The following is a 27474-nucleotide window of genomic DNA, read 5'->3' on the forward strand; positions in this document are numbered from 1 at the left end:
AAGGCAACAAAAGATTGTTGTCGAATGCGCCTTTCTTTGAAAAGTAATGTTTTGTACAAGAGTGGCTTTATAAAACGTTTGTTTTGGTGGGAAGAGGAAGGCAAAAGCAAACCTCCATCTGGGAAGAAAACAACCACCCCCTTTCCCGGAGACAGAGTCCCCACGCTTAACTTGTAAATCCGCCAAAGAAAGGTTGCTTTTTGAACACCCAGCGAGCCATCTTCTCCGACCTTCCTGGCTGCTTTTGGAGTAATTGCTTCAGAAGGAACGAGAAAAAAAATAAAGAAGAAAACGCTGAAATCCCACCTCCTCCTCCTTCTCCTCCCCCCCTCCCCGGCCAGGTGTACCCACGCGTGGGGTACGCCGCGGCGGGACGCTGCGCCCTCGGCTCCTCCCCGGGCTGCGGGTGCGAGCGGAGGATCTCAGCCCCCTCCCTGGCGGCGTGAGGAGGAGGAGGGTCGGCTCCAGCGCCTCCCCCCTTCCCCGCCTCCCTCCCCGCCGAACGCAGCGCCCCGAGCATGGAGCCTGCCTGAGACGCTCCGTGGGCTCCGGCAGCTGCTGCGGCGGCACAACATGGAGGCGGCGGCCCCGCCGCTGCTGCTGCTGCTGCGGCTCCTGGCCGCCTCGGTGCTGCGGTGCGAGCCGGGCTCGGCCGGGGGTAAGCTCGCCGGGGCGTCGCGGGGCCCGGGTCGGCGGGGAGGCGAGCGCCGCTGTCCCTTTTGTTGTCGGACTTGGGCAAACTTTCCCCCGCGCTCCGCCAAGAGGGCTGCAGGGGCCGCGGCGGCGGTGAGAGGGGCGGGAGCGGGACCCTGCTGGGCGGGGGGCGCGGGCCAGGCTCCCGCGGGGGGGAAGGACGCGCACATGGACGGGACGGGGCGGGAGGAGGACGGGAGGCTGCATGCGTCGTCTGCCCCCCCTCCTGACCCCCAAACTATTTTTCCTCGGCCCTCTTTTCTGCGACAGGGGGGTGCAGGAAGAGGAGGCCGCTCCTCCCCCTTCCCTTGGGACATGTCCCATCGTGGGGGGGGGGGGGGGGGGGGGGGCGTGGTGGTGAAGCCCCGGGGGTGGCTTGGATAAATGCGTACAGTTGCAAAAAGAGAGACAAAAGTCGCCCCCTCTCCCGCCCCCCCGTCCCCACTCCCGTCCTTCCGCGGTCCCGGGCAGGGATTTCTCTGGGGTTTGGAGAGGCGGGTATCGCTCATCAAACTCTTGGCAGGGCTGGGGAGGGGGTGGGGGAAAGGCCAGTGTCCCCCCCACAGCTCCGCTGGAAGGCTTTAGGCGGGCGGCGGGGGCTGGGGTGGCGCTGCGGCGGGACGAACCGGCCGGCCCGGCTGGCGGCAGCGGCGGGCGGGGGTCGGGCCGGGCCGGGCCGGGGTGCGGTGCTTGGCCGGGGTGCGGGTGCTTGGCCCGGGTCCAGCCCCGCGGGCGCTGCCGGAGCTGGAGCCCGGCTGCCCCGTGCCGGCGGAGCACTGGGCCCCTCGCTAACCCGCGCTCTGTCCCGGGCACGGAGCCTGCCCGTTGCTTTCCCTTTGCAATACCGTTTTTGGGTGAATGTGCTAATTCTTTAAAAGTACAAATAAACGGAGGCTGTGCTCTGCCCGCAGGGTCCGCGGGGAGAGGGCCGGGGTCCGTTCCCCATCCTTTCTCCCTGCGCGATGCTTCGTTTCCCGACTTTGTATCACTGAAGATGGGATGTTAGGGCTACATGTGTGAGACTTCTAGGTTTGTTGCTGCTGCATCTGGTCTGCCTGAATCCATCACCCCGGTGCTTCAGCAAGCTGAAGCCTGGTTGTTGCAATTTCCTAGGTAGTTTAGAAAACTCGGCAGTGTGACCAAGGCTGTCAGAACATCACCTCAGGGCCTCTTTTATTAGGCCACCCACCTTTTCAAACCGTCTGTAATTATTAGAACTGTCATTTAGAGCAAGAAAACTGACCATTTTCTGCTGGCATCATCATTCTATATTTTTAGTTGGAGCTCTGTATAGGTGTGTATTACGTATTGCTTATTCCATCAGGATTATATGAAAAAGATGCCCTTCGCATCTTAGGATGCACCTTCTGCATACACATTGCCTCAGTCTTTTAAAAATGTTTCAGAAAACCTGAAGTGTGTCTTGTTCCTTTCTGAACATTTGTGCTTGTGTAAAGATGTTCACGTTCCTACTTGACTGAATGAAGCTATGTAGCTTTAGGGGGAAAAAAATCAACTTATAGGAGTCTTCGAGAGAGAGCAGGCTGATAGCATTCCTTGAGGGTTTACTTACTTTTACTTAACAGACTCTAATAAAAAGGAAGATTTTAAAAAAGGGATAATTTTGTGTTTGGAGCTCTTGGGAAAATAAGCGTTTACAATAAAAGTAAGAAATAAGTTGTAACTTGGAGTTTGGTTTTCTTTAACCTCATTTTAGAGACAGTGATTCTTTTAATGCAGTGTATGTTCTGTATCAATAGTTACCTTCCTTAACGCATGGAAAAACTCTTCTACAAACGTACTGGTTTTTTTGTAATTAACTAAAGAGTCTTGGTTATAAATCTTAATGACATTGCTTTTGTTCTGACTGCTTAGTAGGAAGGTATGTGATTCTTTTGTTAGGTTGATCTGAACAGTACTTTTAAGGACAGCTTATCTGTCCTTTTAGAAGGAGCATGGATATACTATGAGAGGCTCTCCATGTTTTTTAGTTCTATTCCTGAGAACCTCCACTCTGTAAGCAGATGCCTAACTTTAAGGGACTTTCACATCTTGAAAGTATTTTGATGTGCTTATCTTAAAAATATGTAAATACATCTCTGCAAGATTGGGGATGTGCTGGAACTTCTGCAGTGTTGAAGCTTCTGCGAAGTCTGGCGTGTTATAATAAATCCTAAATACTTTGGCTGTGAAATACTTTTGCTCTGTATGTGGTGGTGTCAGAAGTGGTTTTATTTATATGGCTTGAAATAATGATAAACCTGTTTCAGATATGGGCTATACTTGACCCTCCTTTCACTGAGATAAGACAAAATGATCGTTGCATTTGGTGCTTCCTTGAAGGGAGGAACCTCTTACCCGTGCAAAGTATTCAGGAACAAGATGGTTACAGCAACGGCATGTTTTTGTCTGAAAATACTGTAAGTTCTGAATGTTTAATACTCCACAGCGAGTGTTTATGTGGGGCTCTTAAAACCTGGAAGCAGTTGAGGTAATTCTTGTTTAAGAATTATCTCAAGCAAGGATTATTTTTACTTAAAATTACAAAAGCTTGGTTAGCTGTTGCTTGTCATGTACTAGAACATTTCCCAAAATTGTGAGACTGTATCTTAGCTTTCTTTAATGGAATGACTATTTGCCTGATATTAAGAAACACGAGATAAAGAAAGGTGAACAGAGAAGTATGACAGGATGGTTACAAAAGTTTGAAACCAGGGATGCAGCGTGAAATAAAAAATGCATTTGAGCACAACCCTAAAATGGCTTTTAGTTCATACTCTTTTTCCTTAGATAACCTAAAGCTAATGAAACATATCACTATGTTTAAGCGTAGAACGTAGCAGGAAAGAACACTTGCTAATTTTATGATGGGGAAATGTGCGGTGTAGGAGTCCTCAACTGCATTTCAGTGCCAGTCTGTCTGTCATTGATTTAGGGGGCTATTTTCCCAGTAACTACTACTAGCATGATGTGAGGGTCTGTCACAAATGATCGTCGTAAATCCTCTTGAAATAGTGAGAAAATACTGAAACTCCAGACTGACTCTGAAGTTTAAGTTGATACTTTCAAAGCACTGAATCTTCTCTCTCCAAAGGATAATGGCTGTAACAGTCTTTTAGGTATGGTGTATGAATTAATTTGTTTAATTTTAAATTAAATTAATTTAATTTTAAATTCATCTTAAAGCATTCAGAGATGCTTTAAAATTACTCATACTATAGATGTGTCTGTAATACATAAATCAGCATGACATACAAAGTCAGTACTTTAGAAGAATGTGAATGTATTTCATCAGTAGCCCAGTATAAATTCCACCATTGCCTCTTGCTACTTTTGAACCTTTTTTTTAATCTCAGCTGCTTTAACTTTTATCTTAAGAATCGTTTTTTGCTTGTTTATAATGTAGTCATTAGTAAAATAGGCCATGGGTTTTGTTCCAGCTGTAAATTTTCTCGGTCCTGCATGTTTCTTGAATAACACAAGCCAAGGTAACTTTTTAGCAAACACAGATATTGTTTCTGGGAACTTGTTATGCTTTATTGTTATGGTAAGGTCTGGCAGCATAACAACAAATAAAAGTTAGAAAACCTTTCCTAGAATGTAGACACACATGACTTATAAAGAGTGTCTAATGTGACTTTGCTTCTAGTTAAAATTTAGCCAGCAATGTACATTTAAAAGTAGTTGTCTCTGTTTTTGTCAAAGCAGAAATAAAAGAAATTTCACTATTTGTGATGCTCAGAAATAGCTTTAATGACAAGGTTTAGTTTCGTGTTAGATTAGTATTTCTTGTGAACATACTGTATTGTATGAAAGCAACCTGCCATCTTGAGGTTGAGAACAATAACTAGGTTTAAATTCCTTGTTAGAAAGAAGCTATTGTAGGTAACTTTATTGCTTTTCATTCTAAGAAATCCTCTTAATTTTTCCTTACGTCTTTAACCCAAGAGCTATTAAACATTCAGAATGTTCAGAATTTCTCATGGGAGTTGATATGTCTGAAAAGCCACAGCACTGAGAACACTTGAAGGAAATAGTTGTTATTTTCTGCTCAAGACCTTTGTGAAGAACTCAAATAGGTATCAGCCTGAGCCTTGAGGGAAGAACGGCAGTACACTAAGTATCCTCCCAGTTTACGGCACAGGCCAGCAACGATGCAATTCTACTGTGCACAATGGAGTCAGCATTTTTTTTTTTAGAGATTTTGAGACGTGTGGATTATTTTCCTTTTTCGCTATATTGCTTTCCAACAGGACATGTCTAACAACACTGCAAGTTCACTTAGGGCAGGAGCAGATAATTAGGATATTGGCTGGGGATGCTGGCTGGCCAAAGCCCTGTGCTGTTTGGATGCTTGGGACTTTCTGAAGAGGTCAAAGATGTGCCATCTCCTGACAGCCCACAGCTGGGACTTCAGAACTGAAAAAAATACTTCTGAAGTCTCCTACTCCCATTAAATTAGGCCACAGAAGGTCTCATGATAGAGTCAAAGGATATTTTGAGCAGTTCTTGAGATTTTGGGTGATTAAACAGTTGTGGTGAGAGGAGGAGAGAAAATGGGAAGTGCATCCCACAAAGTATTGTTCAGTACAGGTGTTTGTTAGTAGTTTATGGGCCAACAATTCTTTCAGTTCCTTCTCTTGGAAAAATCAGAATGTGGAGCTCATCAGCGTTTCACCTTTGTGGTTTCTGTTTACTGAAGTTTGAAAATATCTGTTAAGCCACAGAATTCTACTGAGAAGCTCCAAGGAGTGTAAAGAATGAGTGATGGGTTGGTAAGGGTGTTGAGGGTTCATGTAATAAACAGGATTTTTAATGTAGCTGTTATTTCCTTTCCTCTTGCTTGACTCACACTTTGCTTGGCAGCACAGTCAGATGTAAGGTGTCATTTTGTATTGATGTTAAATCCATGGGCGACTTCTACAAGGACACCAGTGAATTGACACATGCTTGATTTAAATTGGTTCGTTTACTTTGGATAATAAAAGGGTTAAAGCAACTGAAACCACTTTTAAACCAATAAATACTTTATATGAGTGTGTTGTGTTAGATTAGCTTAATGGGGACAGTCTGCTGGGAGAAGGAATTTCTTGACTGTCAGTCACCTACAGAGTTGTCTTCATTTCACAGTGCGAAGGTTTATTGCTCTTGCAATGAACAGCACTGAGAGCAGATGCAATAGTAAGTTCCTGGTGCGATTGTCAATGGTCTGAGAACCTCAAATGTTGGCATATATATTTAAAAATGTCCCTACTTAATAATACAATAGTTGTTGAATACTGTTTGGCTCTTTGGCTTTCTGAAGTGCTGTATGAGTATTAGCTAATTCTGAATATTCTGCTAACATAGCATATATTATTTATCTTTTGTACATAAGGAAATTGAGCTTCCCCAGTTTAAGTTGACTTCCTTTAAACAGTAATAAAAGATGTCTTTGTGGCAGACAGAATGAAGGTTTTTGAACTCTGGTCTTCCTGTTGAGACTATAGAGGTAAAACAGGTAATTGTTCAATGAAACTATGAAGTGTGCTGTTCCTGAGCTATGGTGAAAAATGATGCAACTGGAGAAATGAAGTTGCAAGTGTGTTAGGTTATAACTCTCCCTTCTATTATGAAAAGCGGAAAGATGGAAATTATATTTCTGTCTTTGGTGTGGTTACACAAAGGGCTTGATTTTCAGTTTTTCCTCATGGATTCTTGTTAAAGGGCATGTGGTGGTTCTGCAAAAGTGCAGTGCACTTAATTTGGTGGTTCTGTCTTTCTTACAGGATCCCTGTTGGCTTGAGTTTTGTCTGAGAGGGAGATGAATGATCGAGTTACTTACCTTGACATCTGTTCATTTGGCTCAGGATTTGACAACATTTTGTGATGGTGATTCCAGAGATTCTCCTTTGCCCTTTCTTTAGGTTGCCTTGAGTGTATATTGACTTTAATTTCACTGTGTTGTTGCGCTAAATGTGATTCATTAAGCATTTATTAATACTTCTTGGAAATGTCTTGTTACACATGAAAGTGAAGGTGATAAATTAGCCCTAGGGGACTCTTGAACCTCAGCCTGCAAGAATTAGATAGGAGGTGGCAGTAAGTGAAGACAGAAGCTTGACCTCTTCTTTCTGTGGTGTTTAAGAGTCAAAAAAAGCCAGAGAGTGAGCAAGCGTTGTCTGCTTCGTGTTTCTAAAGCTCTTGGCGGATGAGAAGGAGCTGTGGATTTAGTGGACCTGCTTAGTGAATTCTTGGCTTTGGTTTGGGAATCAAATAGTATTACTATAATGTGATTTTGTGGATGTTCTTTTTCTTTTCTGCTGTTCAGTGCTGGTTTTAACTAAATCAAAAGGAAAAGGAGGGGATGATCTGAGAAAATGTGATTAAAGTGTACAATGCTGCTATAATCTATGGGTTATTGATATGTCATTTGAGAACTTTTATGGAATACTGTATGTGCTTATGGCTTAAGCCATATACCCCAGGTCTTGAATTAGGCACAGATTACGCCTAACAGCAGTAATGCACTGAAATCCTTGTCAATAACTTCAGCATGCCTTATGTGGAAATTTCAGTTTTACTGGATTCCAGATTCATGGATTCTTTGTCCAGTCCTTGTACCTTTTTTTTTGTTAATTTTGCATGAACACATTCTTTTCTGTTCTTCCAAATTAAAACTGTCCTAGCTGGACTTCAGGAGGGAAGAAAAAAAAAAGTGTTTAGAAGACCAGAAATATAATGAATTTTTTTTTTAATACAAAACTTCACACTATAGAGTATGGCTGTCAAGAAGGTGAAGTTGCTTCCTATTATACCTTTATAAATTGAGAGGGAGACATATGCCTAAGCCTGCCCAGTGTAGTTGTCTTTATATGAATTAAATAAACAACAGCACAGAATGCCTAAGTGACAATATATCTTGTGGATCAACCAAAACAAAATGCTTTCCTAAGAATTATTGCTTCGAATTAGCCAGTGTGTAGGATGTCCTGATCTACAGCTGCACCTTGTTATGCCACACTTCTGCCATTCTCTTTTCTCTAGATAATTCTTAAATAAAGATTTGAGTTTGGCCTTGCTGTAAGGCATGAAGTGCTTTTTCAGTGGACTCGCTATGACACTCGTGGTTAGAAGTACCCTGTTTTTATTTTGTACGTGCTCCTGAAGTAAAGACTTGGGTTGTGCATGGTGTAGGTAAGTGTTTTGCAGGTTTCCACCATGACACAATCTCTGGGAGCTTTCTGGAGTAGCTGGCTTATGCCACCTGAAGCTTTATTTCTTTGTAGTGTGGATTTTTTTTAATTGTTTCTCAGACTTCCTAAATAACATACTTTTTATGTTTGGCTCTTCAGGTAAGACTGAAGGCTGTTTTTTGTGACATTGAGTGAGAGGTCTGCCAGCTACTTCATTGTTACAAGGTTTTGCTCTTTCTTGCACCCTGTGGGGTGCTTGGGCACTTTGTCATGTCCTTTTCCATCAGCCCATCATTTCTGGGATGCTACATAAGCTGGGCGTATTCCTATGTAATCAGACTTTATCTGAAGAGGCTGTTGAGGTTTGAAATCTCAGTGTGTCAAATTTTAGAAAGTCTTCTGAAGTTGATTTCTCTAGCTTTAGTTTTAGAGGAGGTGCATACTTGATATTTGAGGTGATGTGGAAGGCCTTATGTCTTTATTATTATTGTTGTTCAAGGGTTATTTCCAAATAATTGGTAAGGGGCAGTTTCTACAAGTTTTTGTGCAGATATAAAAACAAGTTTTTTGGGGAAAAAAATGATTGCTTTAAAAGGACAATCACAAAGCCATGGCATTTGGAGTAACCTAAGGAATGTTGCTTCTGTGTGTCTGTCTTCAAATACTGTTTGTAGTTCAATGCTTAGACCAGTGTCTTGGTGATGCCACAAAAATATATTCTGAAAATAGAAGTATATTTGTATCTGTTTTACATTTCATTATGGAGAAAGAGAAAAAAGCAAGAGTTTGGCTCTTGGATAACAAGCTGTCTCTGATGACAGTGAGCAATTCAAGGAGGAGAAGGAATGAAAGGTTATGAGATTTATTGTCTGAATGTGTAACTATAGGGGATGTCTATATAACATACTTACTGTTCTTTCTTAGTACTTGTAGCTTAATACAAAAGCCAGAATGCTGTTTCTTGAACTTCTCAAAGCAGCATAATTTAAAAAACAAAAGCCTAATCATCTGTTTATGGAAGGTGTCACATTGGCCACTGAATCATAAATTAACCAGTGTTAGATGTATGTTGATCACTACTTATATTGTGCATATAGTTTAAAGGCGCTTTGGAGGCTTAATTTGCATAACTAGTTATTCAAATGAAGTGTGGCTTACTTATGAATCCTGTCCCATTTAAGCAAGGTCACTCATGGCCACCAGGTTATCTGTTTTCTCAGTCACATTTTGTTTTAATTTGTTATTGAAAATTTTCTGGTTCTAGAAAAATTGAGAAGCTCAGAATAGTGTTGCCTTCCCTATAGAAATGAATTTTGAGATAAAATATAATATAAATGATATAAATAGTTTTTCTCTTTCTTTGGATTTTTCTGATTGCTTCCCCTGCTTGAGAGCTGACAGCTTGAAATATAATGTGTTTCAACATTTTTTTTTTTTCCAGGGGAAAATATTTTAGCCTCAGAAATCTGTATTGGTGACTTACCTGGATGTGTCTTTCATAAAAGATATGAAAGCAAATTAAAATACTGTGTTAGAGTTTGTGTTCTCAAGTCAGAGCCAAGAGGATGAAAATGCTCATGGGTAGCGTTTTCCACTTAGAAGGTCTGCCCAGCTGTGGATGATTTTAAAAAAGTGTATACATTATCTGCGTCTGCAATAGCTGAGTAAAAGAAATCTGTAGTTATGGAGAATTTTTGTCTGTCTGGGTTTTAACAGCATTTTTTTTACTGTCTGGATAAAGTTGACTATTACTTACCCATGTTCTAAACCTCAAGTTTGCAGGTGTTCAAGTGCTAGAAAGTGTATACTCAGAGTTACACATCTGGACTTATTTAGGCAAGCTGCACAGTGAGAGTTAGGGTGTGGCTAATACAGGCAAAACTATAGAGCAGCCTCCATAAATTGAACTTGAATAGTTTGCAAGTCTTTCCCTTTTACCTGCCCCTCAAACCTGTATGAACCTGGATTTTCGTCTCATCTAATCTGTCTTCAACACCCACCCCACCATGAGCCACAAAACCCCACTACACTCAATGTCAGCTGTGACTTTGGAATCTGTGCGCAGGAGGAGAAGGTTTTCTATGATGCTATTAAAAAGGTGTATTTTTCAATTGCAAGAGTCAGATGTGGCAACTACTAGAAGGAACCATGTACCCTGTAAAGAGTTGGGGAATATTCCTGGAGACTTTTTTTTGAACAGAGTAAATCAGCTCTTAAGGGAGCTCAGAACTTAGTTTCTGTGAACGTTGTCGCTAATGGTAAAATTGGGAGAAATGCACACACCCCAGCAAAAATTTAAGTGAGTGTTGGATGAGATTTGCAGTAAATAAACCATTATGTGCAGGTGTTCTGTAAGAGTTGAAGATAAATAACTGAAATGAGCTATGTAGCTTGCGTGCACAACCAGTCCATACCATTTGAACTTTGAATGGCATGCTTGACACTTAATAAAGTATATTAACAGTCTGCTGCTAGATCTTATTTGTCTAATAAACTTTGACAAACAAGTTCTACAGATGGTTAGTATTTTCAGAGGAATTGCTGTCTGTTCACAGCCCGTTGTGGCCAAAAATATGATACAGGTTGTGATTGATTTTCTCTCTGAAATGTTTTCATGGCTGGGGTCATTCAGTTCATTGTTACCACCACATCTGACTGCAACTGAAAAATGAAATGCTCAGCCAGGAAGGTTTTTAATTTAAATTTAAAGGGCAGAGAGTTGGCCATAGAGTTATCCTGGCTACTTTTGAACTTCTCTTCCTCTATCAAAGCAACAGAAAACAACATGTTTGTCAGGATTGGGGTGTGGTGATCCTTCTGCTTAAAGGAATCCTGGATAGTTGTGACAAAATCCCTGTGTTAGATGCTTGTTAATGCCAAGGTCATTCTGCTGTTTGCAAATTTTAGTGTTTTAAAGAGCCTTCAAGAGATTTGTGGCAGATGTGCTTGTAGTTCACAGAAGTGCTGACCTAGGCAGAAGTAATCTCTGACAAGGTCCTGGCTAGTTTATGCTGAAGCACGTACATGTGGAAGGGTGTGAGATATTGGGGGTTTCCACATATATATATATATGTGTGTGTATATAATATGTATGTATCTTATTATGTGCTTAAACACTTGGTTAACCAGTTTCTCCAGCTGTTTTTTTCCTTTCATTCTAATGGCTGTGTTATTGAATATCCTTCTGTTTCTGAAAAAAACCCCTGCTTTTTATGTAGTCTTTAACTCCTGATGTTAGATCTCGATACATAATTTTAAGGAGGAAAGTTTCAGCGTCACTAGGTATGGGACTGGAATTCGGCATACCTGGATTTGGCTTTGGTGGTGTTACTGAAGCACACCCTTAAGTCTGTGAACTCCAGCTTTTAATCTGAGAAAAGGTGGCAGTGGTACATAAGTGGTCTCTCTGAACGCATCTTGGAGTGTTTTACACAAGAAGCACCTCAGAGTAATCTTTTCCTATACACATGCTTTTTAAATAACCTGCTAATAAACCTGCTTTGTTTGACTCCATTGTATTACTCTCTCAATGACTGGTGTTTAATTAGAGGGAAATGAAGCTGCAAACTAACAGTATGGTAGGTAAAGTATCCCTGCAAAGGTAGGGTGGTGTGTATTTTATTAATCAAAATTGTATGCCTGATCAATTTTTGTGCACCTGAATCTTTGATCTTGCGTAACCACTTTCCATACCTTTTGCAGTCTTTATTTTACAATTTCTGCATGTTGTATCCTTCTCCTGTGTTGGTAGTATTTCTTCTCAGCTTGAAAGCTCATCTAGGCAGGGATCTTGTGTATTGTTTTTCCTTTTACCTGCTTGCTTTGTGTTGTGTTGTTTTTTTTTTTCCCCCCCCACTGTCTGAAGAACCAAGATTGCTAAAGGCTGGAATGTCTGTAGGTGGGTAATTAAAAACAGTGGTCAAGAGAGCTCTTGGAAACTTGTTGGGTTACTTCTTTAAGTAGGATGATGAGGCAGCAGCATTGAACGGAAGGAAAAAAAACACAAACCAAAAAAACAACTCCAAACCACGCTCCTATTTCTGTCAGTTTGAAGAGGCTGCCTGCTGTCCCCTTAGCATGTGGCTCCACTAACGTTGTCTGCTCATGACAGAATTGGTAAAACTGGAGAAGCTGCAATTTAGCCTGTGTTTGAGGATTGCTGCTTGATGTTCAGCATAGTGCACAATGGAGAGAAGATGAGCAGGTAGAAGTACTTCATGCTTGTGACCTCTGTTCCATATTATCTCTCAGCTTGCATGGTCCAAATTAAGGTCTTCATTGTTATCTGCATAAGATTTAAGTGATGTAGGATTCATTTAGTTTGGGGATTACCACCTTGACGCATCCAGCCCTTCTCCATCTTACTACAGTAATTACAGCTCATGGAAAATAACTCTGGTGTGGAACTCCTGGCATCTGGAGATAGAGCACATCTGGTGCTGGTCCTCAGGCAGAATTCAGCCAGCCCAAAGCTTATTGCATGTGGGGAATGATGCAAGGGACTTGTTTTCTCTGAACAATGGCTATGGGATCTTTGTAAGCATTGGCCTCTCGCCTGGTTATTCTGAGATGGTTTTTTTTTGGTTTGTTTTTTTTTTTTTTTCTTTTGTTCCTGAGGAAGTCTGTGTGCAATGAGGGAGGATGTGCAGTACTGTAAGTTCTCGATATAGCTGACTCAGTCCTCTAAGCCATACTTGCTCCTTGACACTGGTGCTCTTACATATGCAAAATGCATGTGTAAAAGCCACTGTGCCGATCTAGAAGGCAGTTAGTAGACACAGGTAAAGACTCTGGTGTGCTTTTCTGATTCCTAGGATTCTGTGGAGTCAATGTTGCAGGGACACAGAAGAAGGCTTTCTTTTTAAAGGAGATGTACTGCAGTGCCCAACTTTAAGGAATGTTCTTGGGACCTGGTAGTATCACCTTCCTTGTACAGATTATAAGGCTTTTGTAGGGTAACAAAACTTGCTTTATTTGAGATAGAATATGAATTCAAAGCCTAACAGCTATTCCACAATTATTTCCCCAAGGGTGCTTGTATTTTGGAGGGGTTTCCCCACAAAGACCTGTTCTGGAATACTTTATTATAGTCCTTTCTCACTCTTAGCCTTGGAGCTCATTCATACTGTAGGGATTGGGACTGTTTAACAGGCTTGTGTTACTGAATCTGAGCATCTGCTGGTCACATCTTGATATAAACTGATTCATTATCATGGTTGTTTATAACATGACACCTGTCCATATGCTTGTTGACAGCCTGCTAGGACCTTCTTGTCCACAAATGCTGGTTTCTGAGGTAGGATGCCTTCTTTTAGGCATTCTTTCTCTAACGTATTGCTGAGAGCCTATGACAACATTTCAGGTCGTGTGGCAAGAGTGTCTTCCAGACACATTTTTGGCCCTTGATTAGAAAAGAGCCAGAGGCAGGTGGGAGGACTTGTTTGAATGGACAACAGCAAAAGTAATGATTTACTTGGGAGCCCATGCTGCAGGACAGGTGCACTCAAACCACTGTACTAGTATCGGGTAGGGATTTGTTCTTTTAATTGTAAATTCTACTGTTCTTTTTTAATTACTACTAAATTCTCCAGCTGTTTAGTTCCCTAACCATTAATTGGGAGGAAGCTGCTTTACACATTCTTTCGTATGCTCATTTTGAGACTTCAGCAGCAGTTTTTTAATTTTATTTTTATAAATAAAATCTTGGTCTGTGTTGGAAACTAAAATGACTTCAGGTCTCTTTTCCCTGCTGTGTGACTGTCGTTGCTGTTGCAAACCACTGTGTTGACAGGAACTCATCATTGGTTCAGTAAAGCTTCATAGCAATTGAGAGACTATGTACCACGGCTAATGAAAAGCTTTTGCATGGTTTCTGGAGGCTTGGGCATCAACAGGCACGTGGAGAGATTGCAGGGATAAAAATATATCTTGTCAGCTGCTGTGCTCTGAATTACAGCTGCATGAAATGCTTTCTGCTTTATAAGTTGTCTGCCACTTTATTGTGAGGCAGAAGCAATATACTGAATTCTACAAAAACCTCCACATTTTCTTCAGGAACTAGAGGTTTTGGTAACTTTTATTTTTAAACTGAAGTGTTTGTATGCAAGAATAGAGCAGTCAAGCACAGTGGGAGATGGGTAAGCATTATGTGCACACACTTAGGATTGCAAAAAGAAACTTTAGCACCAGTTTGTTATTATAAAGTCTGAACTAACGTTGACTGTTTATAAAAAGGAATGGACTTTGCAGGGTTATTTTCCTATTTAAACATCAGCAGAACACTGGAAACGGATTACTGTGAGTATTTGAGTAAGTTGTGTTTGCTTAGTGTGGTTGGCAACATTTGTTTCAACGCAAGTTTAACTTTATAAGCTATCCAAGTTCAGTTTCAAAACTTCGTCCTTCATCAGGAAGGTAAGATGGCTGGAAAAAGAAAATCAGTGCTTTTTTGCAGTTATTGATATGTGGTCAGATCACTGTGGCCTGAAGTGAGTGTGTTTTATTATCTTTATTTAGGAAGACTTTGAAACATGGAATGGTAATTTATTCAAAGTCCGCTGATAAATATTGCTTATTCCTAAGAGGATAATTTTTGCTGGGATGTTCCCAAAACATTAACAACTAGATCAGTCTACAGCAGATAGCATTCTGTGCCTGTCTTTCTCCCACGTTGAGCTGAGCATGTGCCAAATGTACAACCAGACTGTTTTTGCTGGATATTATAGATCTTCCCACTTCAAGTCCACCTGTTGCACTGGCTTCAGCGATGCATCAGCAAAGCAGTAATGATTTCAAAATGCTTCCCAGTGTCTGAAATGGCATGAAACTTTCTAGGTCTTACAGCTGTAAATTCACATTAAAAAACAAGAATTCCTGAAACTTATCTGTTAGCAACCTCAAAGCACATCTTTCTATACAGTTGTAAAATTGGCACTAACAAAAAAGGCTTTATTTGAATAGTACATGAAAGTTTACATGCCAACCCCAAGTAGCCCCAAATTTGGTTTATCTGCAACTTACTGTTTAGATTTTAATTATTATTTTTTTTATTCCCCAGTGGCTGATTTGATACTTAAATTCAACTCAACAAGTGGTCTCTTGTTGCTTCTTAAAACCTGGAGAATTTGTTTTGTTTTGTTTTTTTTTTGTTTTTCTGATTGTTTTTGTTTTGGTTTGGGTTAGGTTTTTTTAAACAATATTTAGGCACAGGTCACTGCAAATGAGGATGCAACAGTGTCATGCCGTTCAGTGGATTTACTAATTTTAAATGTTCTCGAGTCTACTGGGAACCTTTTCGTAATCAAGGGTGTTGCTTCAAGCCGGAATGAAAAGGAATTTGTTTGCAACACCTGGTGTAGATTAGGAAGAGACTGTGTTTCAAAGGGAGTGTTTGTCCAGTGGTTTTAGTTTAAGCAGCATCCAGCTTCCATACCATGCCCCATCCAGTGACAGCACAAAAATGTGTGGACTGGGCTGAAAGTAACCTCCTTAGTTACCTTTTGTTTGTGAGATGTATTTTCCTTGCTCATTTGTTTTCTTAAATTTTATTTTTTCTCTTCTCTCCCCTCCTCTCTTTTCTTCTTTACTCCCCTCTCCCCACCATCGAACATGTTCTTAATAAATACCTACATCAGTGAGGAGAAAGAGAGAAAAGAGGCTGCTTTATGATACAGAGTAAAATATGATTTAAATCAATTTTTCTCTAGTCTAATAAAACTGTAATACTGCAAGATCAAGTATTTGATGGGTCTAACATATTCAGCTTTGAAGGAAGGATAATACCACATGTTTCCATGCAATTCAGATGTTACACAGCCTATGTTGTTCTCTGTGTTCTTTTTTGTTTTTTTAAAATAAATAAAATCTAAACTCAATGTATTATTTTTGCAAGTCTTTAATTGTGCTGCACCTCATTAGTGACAAGAATAGCATCTTGGAGAATCTTCTGAGCAACACAGAAATGGAGCATGTGCTCACATTTATAGTTTGATGTGATAGAGGGTTAATTGTATGCATTAACTGTTCTGCAGGAGTAGATAGATGTTTTCTCCCTTGATGTTGTGCTGTTCTGTGGTGTCCTTGGACAATTACTGCATGAGATGAAGTTCAGAAATGTTTGGTGTCATTTGATGTCAAGTCTAGTTACCTTATTAAGTGTATATATGTAAGTGTGTATGTATATGTATATATAAACATACTCTGCATTCTAGGGTTTTATAAAAGAAACAACATAATGCTGTAATCAGTGGAGCACATTCTTGAGAGGTTTTAGATGTCCTAACTTCCTCCAAGTAAAATATAAGAAAGTTGATGTTTTTTCACATGTTGATAACATAGAGGAAATAAAGTGCATCTCCTCGCTTCAGAGCTCCGTGGTGCAATTATCAAGAAGTAGTAGTGGATGAATGACAATGACTTCTACTTATTGGCTCCTCGGTGACTTTTATAAATGAGTTGGTGGTTTGAATCTCATTCCTGCTGAGTCGATAATGCGTATCGCACAGTGCTGCTGTACATTGCAAGTATTAGTCACAGCAAAGGAGACCAAAAAACCTGAACTGTCCTCAAAGTGAGTTACTTCCTGTCACCAAGTGAGGTCTGTTGATGGCAAGGTGACACGTATTGCCACTGGTAATTAATAGAAGACTGGCACAAGCAGGACGTTCTGCATTTTAGGTCCCCTTTTCAAAGGAGAAAGAAATCTTCATTTTTATTTGCATCTTCTTTAGTTAATTTCTGCACTAGATGAGCTTGATAAAGGAGTTATCTGTTTCCACTTTCTGCTACTTTTACTGTAACATTAAAATGCTTTCTGTAAGCAGAAAGTGAAAGTTGCCCTAATTCTGAGCAAGTATTTAGTTACAAAATGAGGTGCCTAAGTTTAGTATGGAAGTGAAGGGCTTCTGTCAACTATGCTTCAAGTTAGTGCTTGTTTGGTATGGGTTGTTTTTTTTTTTTGGTTGGTTGGCTTTTTTTTTGTTGTTTTTGAGGAGAAAGCTGTTTTTCATAAAAAGCAAGTACTTTTGTGGTCTAGTTTACATCTAGCTTTTAGAGAAGGTAGGTTTTTTTCTCTAACAATACTCTGATTGTTCGGCCTTCTCTTTCAGACAGTGCTTCAAACGCTACATGGATGCAGGCACCATGTTCAATTTTCTTGCAATTCACTAATGAAATTTAAGGTGTCTTCTGTTTGTTTGGTTGCTTTTTTTTAAATTATTCACATAAGGCTTACATTTGGGGCATTATATATTTTTTTAAGCAAGACTTACATCTGTAGTGTGTAGGAAAACCAGCCCTTCTCCTTTGCATGTAAATATGTGGGTTAAATTGGGATCATAAGCCCCTGTTGTAATTTAAGAGGGTAGATGTCTGCTTCTGTATTAGTCGTTATCATTCATACCTGGAGGGAGTTACTTAAATGCGCGTTGTAATTTCTTGCATGTATTTCATGTTTATTCTGCTGCAGAGTCTTGTTTGTAAGAAGTTAAAATGCAGATCTTTTCATCTGAAATGCCCCAGATGTTTTTCACACACAAAGGGAGAAGACTTCCTGCTCTGAAAGTCCTGGATCGTGTCTTCATTGCTGAAACAGGTGTAATTATTACATTGATATTGCAATCTTGACGTAAAAATCCTGATAGAGTCAGTGCAACTCCATGCAGCTGATTAAATCTCGGGTGAGGAGTGAAATAATGACACTGGCTTTTTATTTGATGTAAAAGTTCCCTTTTCTCTGCTGGCATTTTTACATTGAAATAGCTATCTCAGTGTAGCAATTACATATTTCTCTTTAGCAATGGAGACACCGCCAAATAGTACAAATGAAGGGTGGAGGAAAGGGATACAGTGCACAGGACAGGATAATCAGATCAATGACAGCCACGCATTGCTTGAGTTAGTGTTGTTTTAGTATAAACAAATGGACTTTGCTCTGCCGTCCATGATACTGCTTCCTTGTGTAATGCTAATCGGCTTGTACCCTTCCTTCTGCAGAAATAAGAGGTGGGTTTTGGACAAAATTAAAGAAATAAAAAAACCCATGGATGCGTTTTGTTGCCTGTGTTCTATAAGCAGTTTTAGCATTTTTATATTTTAATTTATATGTAGGGGAAAATGTCTGCATTCCTGTTTTTCTGTCTCCCCTTCCAGCAGTGTGCTGCTTATGTTTGTGGCCCTCTGATTTTGGAGATGAGCTCTGTGTATTTTGACTCCCAAAAAATGGCAGCTAGGATTTTCTTTGAACTGGCAGTGTGACATTTGTGTCTTTTTTTTTAATTTTTTCTTCTGTATTTGAACCGTTTGCACTGTAGCGTAGGCCCTGGAGTTATTTTGTTTGGCACTTAAATTCACTGAAATTGGAGCATAGAGAAGATGGAAAACATTCAGTCACACTTCTCTAGCTGTGTCCATCAGGAGTCCAGTTTCTTATTTGCAGTACATGTTGTTTAGGCTGCCAAAGGGATGGGAGAGTTGGAGTGGCTAAGATCGTTCCTAAACTGTTTGCTGTAGTAAAATGTATGCCTTTTTTTACTGCATTAAAATTTGTTTATAAGGTAGCTTGATGGTATAAAAAGGTTGTAAGTTTACTCTGGAAAGAAATACAGGTTATGGTTCTACTTAACACACTGAGTTCTTGTCTTGGCACTGCCATGGACCACATGTCTTGCCCATGGGCAAGACCCTTAATCCTGGTCTTCTGTGGGCTTCCTTTCATTCTTTGCCTTGTGTATCTAGACAGCAATTTCTTCAGGTATGACAGTCCTTCACAATGTGTCCACATTGTGTCTTTTAGGGTGCGAATCTCAATTCCGGCTTCTAGTTGTTACCATAATATGAATGACGACAGTTCGTATTGTGTAAAGCTTGTGTTGGGTTTTTTTTTCCCCCACGTAGTTCCTTTGTAGGGAATAGATTGACTTCCTTCTGATTTTGGACCCCTTTTATGATGAACTGAAACCTTTTTAGATGTTCATTTCCTTTCTTGTTTGGGATAGGCAGATATGCGTTGGGTTAAAACAATAATGAGGCTTGGCTGTTTGTACAGGTGGGGAAACCATGGGTAGAAGAAAACTGAATAATTAAATCTCAGAGTGAACTGGGAAGAAAAGAATAATACTTTTTTTTTGCTTCAACCTGCTGCTGAAGTTGAGGTGCACCATATTTTTCTAGTACCTCTTCCACTTTTGTGTTTTCTGTAAGGTGAGAGTATTTGACAACGTTGTGGCAGCTTCTCTTCCATATGCATTTCAGACAGTTAAGTTCGTATGCCAGTAGGATGTTATTGAGACTCACATGAAAATTTCAAGAGGTAAATAAGCCTAACTGGAAAAATAAAAGATGGCTGATAATTTGTTGTAGCTCTGCATGAACATATTTTGAAATCTGAAGTTTGTGAGTTTGTGGATGGCTAGGTCTACGCTTAGAGCATATGGTTAAGCAAACCTGTGCGTGCCACCGTATTTTTTTTTTTTTTAAGCACAGAACCACCTACAAAGTTCCTTCCCCTGAGCATCGCATGTACAAGACACAGCAGCACAGAGACAGTGCTCTGCAAGTCTGCAACCAGGCAATATTCTGGCTACAGCTGAGCAGGGCAAAGAAGTTGCCTTAGTACTTTTTTTTTTTTTTATCTACTTGCTTTTTAAATCCGAGATTCTTTTGACAGGATCAGCTTGAGGAAAGCAACTACGTGTGCAGTCACGCTGGCAGATTTCAGGGCACCAAAACATCAGTAAAATAGTAGGAGACTTGGGGATGGGGAGCAACATGCAACTGGGGGTGGGCAGGAACAGGGGTGGGGGGGATTCAACAGACTCAGCTTTAGGCAGAACAGAACACATCTGACCCAGCCCAATACAAATGGCATATTTAAATCAAGATCCCTCCTAACACAACGTAGCTGGAGCTCGATTTGCACAGAGTTTATGATTTGGCCTGGGGAGTATGTACTACACGCCGCCCTACCCTGGGAGTTTGAGGAACCCCTCCAGCTGCCCTGCCTTTTACAGTTTTACAACCTTCCCTCACTGCAGAGCATCACAGCTTCTTTAATACTGTTTTTAGTCTCCTTTTTGGGACCTTTATCCTCGATTACATATCACACTGTCTCATACATACATACGACACAATTCTGCAAACACTAGAATTCAACAGACACCAAGGAGAGTGACCAATTAATAAACATGAGATTGTACAGAGCAGTAATTAGTCATCTGCAAAACAACAGAACCAAAAATGTTAAACAGCTTCTATGTGACTCATCTTTTAAGGCCCCAAATTTCCATTCTCTCTCAGATTTTCCTCAGTTTTAAGTAATTACCGAGACTCAAAACCTTTTCCAGGAAAGCAAAGGAGGCATTCTGGGGCTGAATTCCAAAACACGTTTCCCTTCTTACACACACAAACTACCAGCCTATAAAAATAGGTACAAGGAGACTGATACAATCTGCTTTCTTTTGAATATTACCAAGAGCCTCTTTTATTGGGGAGGTTTGGAAGTGACAACTGTTTTTTCTGGAAATGTCCTTTAATTCCACATTTTGGAAGGACAAATAGCACAGATGATTTTTTAATGGTCCTTCTGCTAGGCTAGCATTTGTATTTTATTGCTTTCTGTTAGGGACCCTTTTGCACACTTAGATAAAGGAAGGAACAATTTTTGTCTCTGTTTATGATCTTCACTAATTTGTGATACAGCAGAATTATGAGTGAGCCACATGCACCTCCAATTTAAAAGGAAAATTATTTTATGGGGAAAACATAACTCAAGCTCTTCTGTCCAACAGTTACATACTACCAAATCTTAGATTGGTACTAAGAGTCCTTGGGACTATGTTGAAGTAAATATAGTCACCAGTGGAGACCTTACCAAAAATTTTTGGACCCAGGGATAAAAATGTATCACAGCTGCAGTTGATGGCTGCCAGGTAAATGATAATAGAATGTGGTCTACCCTCTAAAGCAAGAATATCATGAGTTAATGAGCAATATTTACTTACCTGCCTTACTCAGATCAATTCAAGCTAACCACATGTTTTGCAAGTATGTGAACTGCAAAGCCATTGAAGATAATGCTTGTGTTAATTTGCATTAACAGCAGAGTGCAGGCCTGCCCCAAAGAGTGTAGGATCCTATTCCATTATGTCCATAAAAATAATACACTGGTCACTGAAGACACATGAAGTCAATTTATCAAAACAGCTGTATTCAAAGGCATCGTGACACCTCTTTTAATTAACACTTCCCTTCAGACCTTGGAAGAGTTGAATTTTCAACTGAGTTTGTAATACACTATGGTCATTTTAACCCAAAAATAAAGCAAGTTAGATTATTTATTTTTTCTGACCCTTGGCAGACTTCTCATAAAACATGGAAGAAAAGTTAGTGAAATCCTGAACATGCTCTCGCTTCCAGCAAATCCACTATTTTTGAACAGATGTTTGAGAAAGCTTAATTATCAGAAGCGCTGTGTCTTTGTCTCCACAGTATTGAAAAACAGTTAGATTTATAAAATAATAATAATAAAGAAGAGAGCAGAAAATCTTCCTTTGTGTAGTTCCGTCAGGACAGACGTTCCAGATAACTTGCAGGACAAACACTGACTTTAGAGAGACAAAAGGAGCCATAGGGAATGAATTTAGTTTAATCAATGTTCTTGGCTAAAGCAGAATCATCTCCAGTAAGGGCTGATTTACAAAGCTTGGAGCAGATTACTGTATTTATGTGCTACATTAGAGGAGACAAATTAAGTATTATCAGTGATATAAATACAAGCACAATATTACAGATCTCATTTTCTTAAATAATCCTTTTCACTTCACCTTCTTTTTGCTCTCCTTCCTAACAAGCTCTCACAAAACCAAAATCTTGAATAATTGACTGGAAGACAGTCGCAAGGCTTGCACAAAAATCAGAAGTTCTGTCCGCAACTTGGCACTAAAAACTATCTCAACTTCACACCCTCTAAAGCCCAGTATCATGTGGCGGGTTCCCTTTAACAAGATGGTTTTATTTGGGAAAATTCTTAACTGTTAGAAGAAAACCACATTATATTGTGGAACCTACGTTTGAGTATTCCAGGTCTGACTTGACTACACTTTTGTTCCAACAAATAACACTTGCCAGCAGCTGAATCCAGCACATGCTATTTTTGAGTCATTTTCTGCATTTTACAAATGTGTTACATTTTCAAGGGTACATATCGTACGTTTGGTGGAGATAGAAGTAAAGTGTCTTTTTCCAGTTTTCTTAAGATTTGTGTCTTTTGGAGTTAATGTAACATCTGGAACTGAAACTAGAAACTGGAAACAATTCGGATCAGAAACAAGCATACCTTTGTCAAGCCTATATTTGTTCAAGTCCTGGAGAAAATTTGCAAGCCAATTTTTCCAAATGATGTAGAACCACTATTTTGCCCATTAAAAGTTTGGAACCACCATCACTGCATAATCTACCAGACAGCTGTCTGCCAAACCAAGGAGAAATAAAATAAACTGCAAAAAAACCCCAGTAAAGAGCCTTGCTCCCATTGGCATCCAGAATCTAAAAAGGAGACACTGCAGGGTTTTTTTCCATTCATGGATTGACCTGAACTGTTATTCGCAACAAAAGTCATGTTTAGATGTTCAAGGAAGTCAACCCTTTGTCTGTGTTCTTCTAAACCACTTTATGCAGAAGTTGGACAAATCTTGAGTTTCCTCTGCAGTTTTAAAACTACTGAGCATAACATGGGAGTGGGGGGAAATCCATGCCTACTGCGTTTAAAATAACAACAGCAAAATTATTACCACGTACTTTGCATCACAGAATGTGAAACATCCAAGTATGTTTTTTTCCTAGCACGTCCCCCATCCCTATTTTTAAGCACTGCCTTTGCACTTAGCCGTTTTGGCAAAGCCCAGTGGCAATACCACGTAAGAGACTACTTCAATGCCACTTCTGCTTATTCTAGAATCAGAAAATACCAGAACTCTCAATGGACAGGCCGTTTCCAATTTTTGTGGGTACAAGCAGAGTGCCGTATTAATTCTCACAAAGAAAACAGTCATGAGTCGGGTGACACATAGCTCCAGTGTGGTTTGAATACGGTAAACACTGTTATGGAATTGAAACTAGTGTCCTATGGTATTAGACAAAATACAAGTTTGTACTTTAAAGAATCCTTAATCAAAATATCAAACCTTCTCACTGGCAAGACAATGAAAGCATTTGGCATTACAGAATCAATGCAAAGAGGAGCGATGTTTGAACAGGGTGATCTGGTGGAATGGGAGTCAAATCCTCATCTGCCAAATTCCTTCCCAGTATTGCCACCCACGAACATCCATTCCTAACTCAGCTCTCTGGGTCCAACATAGAAACACAGTCCAATAAGGAATTCATGCACAATCCACCACCTTGCAAAGAGAGAGTAATGGGGTGGACTTTGCTAGCACCATGCACGTGAGTACCACTTCTCATATCAAGTTGAAGCCGTTCATTTCTTAAGTTCTGCATCAGAACAGGTTGATGCAAACGTGCTGTGTGAGCAGGCAATAAACAAATTTGTGTTTCACTTAACCAGCCAAGATATATAACAGGCTGAGGAGGGAGGGAAAGTATTTGTTCTTTAGTATCTGAACAACTATGGGTAACACAAGTCTGAGTTTTTAATTAGCAAATGCTTCGACTAGTGCCGCAGTAGTGATGCCGGTGTATTCTCGTAAAAGGGCCACAGACCTTCCCTTGACATGGATGTGCCTGCCATCAGCACATTTTTTGATTATATCTTCTCAGTGACTTCCTGAGTGACTTGCTCAGAACGTGGTCCTCAGAGACTTCTGAACTGAAGCTTCTAGCTGAGGTAGGGTCACTGCAGGCTTTTGCATGAGAGACACTATAAAGCAATACTCCTCTTCCCTCAGTGCAACAAATTTGTCATTAAAGATTGCCTGTACAGTTAGTTTTTTGGACCCAGGGTTACAAATTGTAAGTGCTTACAGCATCTCTCACTCTTACGGAGGGCAGCATAATGACCACAGCTTTGTATAGTTGGAGGAGGTGAGTTTCCGGTGCGGTAGTCTGTGATGGATCTGGAGAAGTTTGCTCATTATGCCTTGAGACAGCAGCTGGTGTGTGAGGCCTGTGACAGCCTTCCTTGTATCACACTGTTCTTAATTTATTGCAGAGGGGGTTTGGAGGCTGGCAGTGGTGCAGGTCAGTAGATCGCCCATGCATATATGATGGGTCTCCCTCTGCTATCCAGTTCCTCTGTTTGGACACAGTATTGGACTCAAACATCCCGGTGCAGACCTGTGAGGTGCTGCTGCCTAGTTGTTCTCGAAGAATGAGAAAGTTTTAACCTCCCTTGTTAAAACAGGGTTTACTGTCTGCCTTTAGACTGGGATTTTCAGTGGACCTTGGGAGCTTTGGCCATCATCACTGGAGTTTGATGGAAGTTGTCAGTTTAACCTCCCTTGGAGTTCAGTGCAGATTCTAATCTCCAGCCAGCACCGAACGCAAAAGTTGACTTTTAAGAGTGGAGGATGCTGAGCTTAACAGCCATTTTCGAAGTGCTAGTTTTCAAGGCTTGTGTTTGGTGTCTGTCTGGAGCCAAAATGCTCTAATCCTCAATAGACGGTATATTTGCATTTAAGCTGTTGCATGCATTGTGGTTCTTGAGTAGCAAATTGCAGCAGAATCCTCAGAAAAATAAGCAAATTGTTGCGAACAGTGTACTTCTGCTTTTGGGAAAATCCTAGTATATTTTAACCTCTGTAAAATGCTCCAGTGAGAACCTGAGGTCAGGAAGAGGTGGGGGTTCAGACTGCAGAGATATTATCTGTTTTGCATTAGCTGGTCAGGATTGCATGAGGCTGCAGTACTCACAACTGTTTGTCTGAACACCGGTTGTGCATTGCACAGGGAGAGATTGCCAAAAGCCAGTTTTGCAATAATGTCTAGAAATTTTCTCTAGCAAAACAGAGCACATGAAAATTGCCTTATGCTCTAGTGAATCTGTGTTCTCCTCTAAATACAATGGTTAAAGTGCTTGCGAGTCTTATCTAATGAGAATCTCAGCAACATGATGTAAGCGTCCCAAAATCACGGCTGGTATTCTGGCTTTTGTTTAGTTTTTCAGTGGATCTCTAAATATGTTCTGTTTGCTGCTTGGTGGTCTGTGTAGTGTTGGCGGCTCGCATGGACTTGGCTGGCTGTCCTCTTTTCCAGCTGCTAAACTGTGTTAAAAGAAAATGAAATATGCTGTTCCATGTAACCAATTTCAGTATTTGCTACAGGGGTATTAAGGACAGTCTGAGCCGCCTTGTGCACCAGGAGGGGAGTTAATGTGGTGTGCTTAATGGGTGGTCTGTGGGAAAAGACAGAAAAGTTTGAGGAACCCTCCTTTAAAATAATGTGTCCATAGAAAAGTGGTGTTGAACACATACAGCTTGCTTCCAGCCTCTGCAGAGATGGAAGTGCACTAAATTATGCACACTGGATCAAATCGTTTGGCTTTTCTGGTATGTGAAGATTTTTACTTGGAAGTAGGTAATATTACTAGAAACAGGACAAAACAATAATGAATAAGTTCAGAGTGTGCTTTTGGAGAGTTTTAAAACATTTTATTGCCATCCCAGACAATCTGAGCAAAACCTAAGTTTCATAATTTGTATAAAGCACCTTTGCTGGACGTCTTCAGTGGATGCTCTTCAGAGAAATCCTTTGGCATCTCTTGACTGAGGGAAATGAACTAATTCAGACCAATGGAGATGAAATGGTATATAATCAGTGCTATATTTTGCTGTTACTGCTAACATTGTTATTTAAAAACTGTAAGTTCCAAACAAAACCAACAGCCTGAAGTAAATCTCTTGTGTTCCTAAAACCCTGTCATTATTGGGGGGGAACCCTACACAAGCCAGAAAATATACAAGATCTTCAAAAAACTTACTGCTTGTTTATTTAAAAAAAATAAAAGGTAGCTAGCAGTTTATTAACAATATTTATTGTTAGTATCTGATAAAACTACTGCAGTCATCTGCTTCAGGAGAGCAACAGAAACAGGGAGAGTTTTTAAAACTGTTTTCTGTAAAACCAGGCAGAAACACAAGCAACCCCACACCCTTGTAATTAAGATTTTCAGTGAAATAGTATGGGGAGTTCAGTCCACTGAGCTCTTTTTTTTTTTTTGTCTTGGATTTCAAGGCAGGTGAAACTCTTCGCTGAGGCAGGAATTAATTGTACAAAAGCCGTACCTGGAGAGTGGCTATCCGACTGCTATTAAAAATCACCTGCTGCAAGCTGTTCTGCAGCTTCTGTAGGGTGCTCCAGTATCTTTAGAGCATGTTTCTCTCTTCATCATCTCTGCATTCCCTTCCCCAGCAATGAAAAACCCAAAGCCTCACCTGATCTAATTTCTTTAGTATGTCCTTTCTCCAGTGGCTAAGAATAAATGATCTTTAGCCTCTCATAAAAGTGTTTAATGGTTGGACTGTTGTTTACTCTTCTTTATCTTGCTGCCTTCCCAGCTCCTCTCCTAGATGAGAAGAATAAACTTCTTATGTTTTCTAAACCCACTTAAAACTTTTTTTTTAATACTTTTCTGTGGAGCCTTTGCAGCTTGCTGCTGCTAAACCAGATGTCCTTTAAATTGACATAATTTATTTACGTATCCACCCCAACACATTTGTGGCTAAAGCCACGTCACTTCTTGTGGGTACGTTGACGGTTGAACAACCTCACTTTTTACTATAGCCTGATGGCAAATAGATCACTGAGATCCTGGCTGTCTTACAGTATTCAGCAGTGATACTCAAGATAATACTTAGCACATATAAATAAAACTGACACCAAATTCGTTTCATAATATGGGATAGGATCATAGAACCATAGAATGGTTTGGGTTGGAAGGGATCTTAAAGATCATCTAGTTCCAACCCCCCTGCCATGGGCAGGGACACCTTTCCTCTAGACCAGGTTGCTCAAAGCCCCATCCAACCTGGCCTTGAACATTGCCAGAGAGGGGGCAGCCACAGCTTCTCTGGGCAACCTGTTCCAGTGTCTCACCACCCTCACAGGAAATAATTTCTTCCTGATATCTAATCTAAATCTACCCTCTTTCAGTTTAAAACTGTTACCCCTTGTCCTATCACTACAAGCCCTTGTAAAAAGTCCCTCTCCCGCTTTCCTGTCGGCCCCCTTCAGGTATTGGAAGGCTGCTATGAGGTCTTCTTGGAGCCTTCTCTTCTCCAGGCTGAAGAGCCCCAACTCTCTCAGCCGGTCTTCATAGGAGAGGTGCTTCAGCCCTCTGATCATCTCCATGGCCCTCTTCTGGACTCGCTCCAACAGCTCCATGTCCTTCTTATGTTGGACACCCCAGAGCTGGACGCAGTACTCCAGGTGGGGTCTCACGAGAGTGGAGAAGAGAGGGAGAATCACCTCTCTTGACCTGCTGGTCACGCTGCTTTTGATGCAGCCCAGGATACGGTTGGCTTTCTGGGCTGCGAGCGCACATTGTCCACTCATGTAGTTTTTCATCCACCATCACCCCCAAGTCCTTCTCCTCAGGGCTGCTCTCAATCCATTCTTCGCCCAGCCTGTGTTTGTGCTTGGGATTGCCCTGACC

General features: G+C 40.7%; 1 protein-coding gene across 1 annotated transcript in view; it reads left to right on the plus strand.

Moving 5' to 3' along the window:
* Nucleotides 1-520: 520 nt before the first annotated feature.
* The window catches only part of LRP5 (LDL receptor related protein 5), a 181308-nt gene continuing 154354 nt past the window's right edge, over nucleotides 521-27474 (plus strand). Inside the window, 1 exon segment of the mRNA XM_068398233.1 lies at nucleotides 521-658. Coding sequence (XP_068254334.1) covers nucleotides 574-658 — 85 coding nt within the window. The 5' untranslated portion in view covers nucleotides 521-573.

The sequence above is a fragment of the Nyctibius grandis genome, chromosome 4, assembly GCF_013368605.1.
Source record: "Nyctibius grandis isolate bNycGra1 chromosome 4, bNycGra1.pri, whole genome shotgun sequence".
Taxonomy (NCBI): domain Eukaryota; kingdom Metazoa; phylum Chordata; class Aves; order Nyctibiiformes; family Nyctibiidae; genus Nyctibius; species Nyctibius grandis.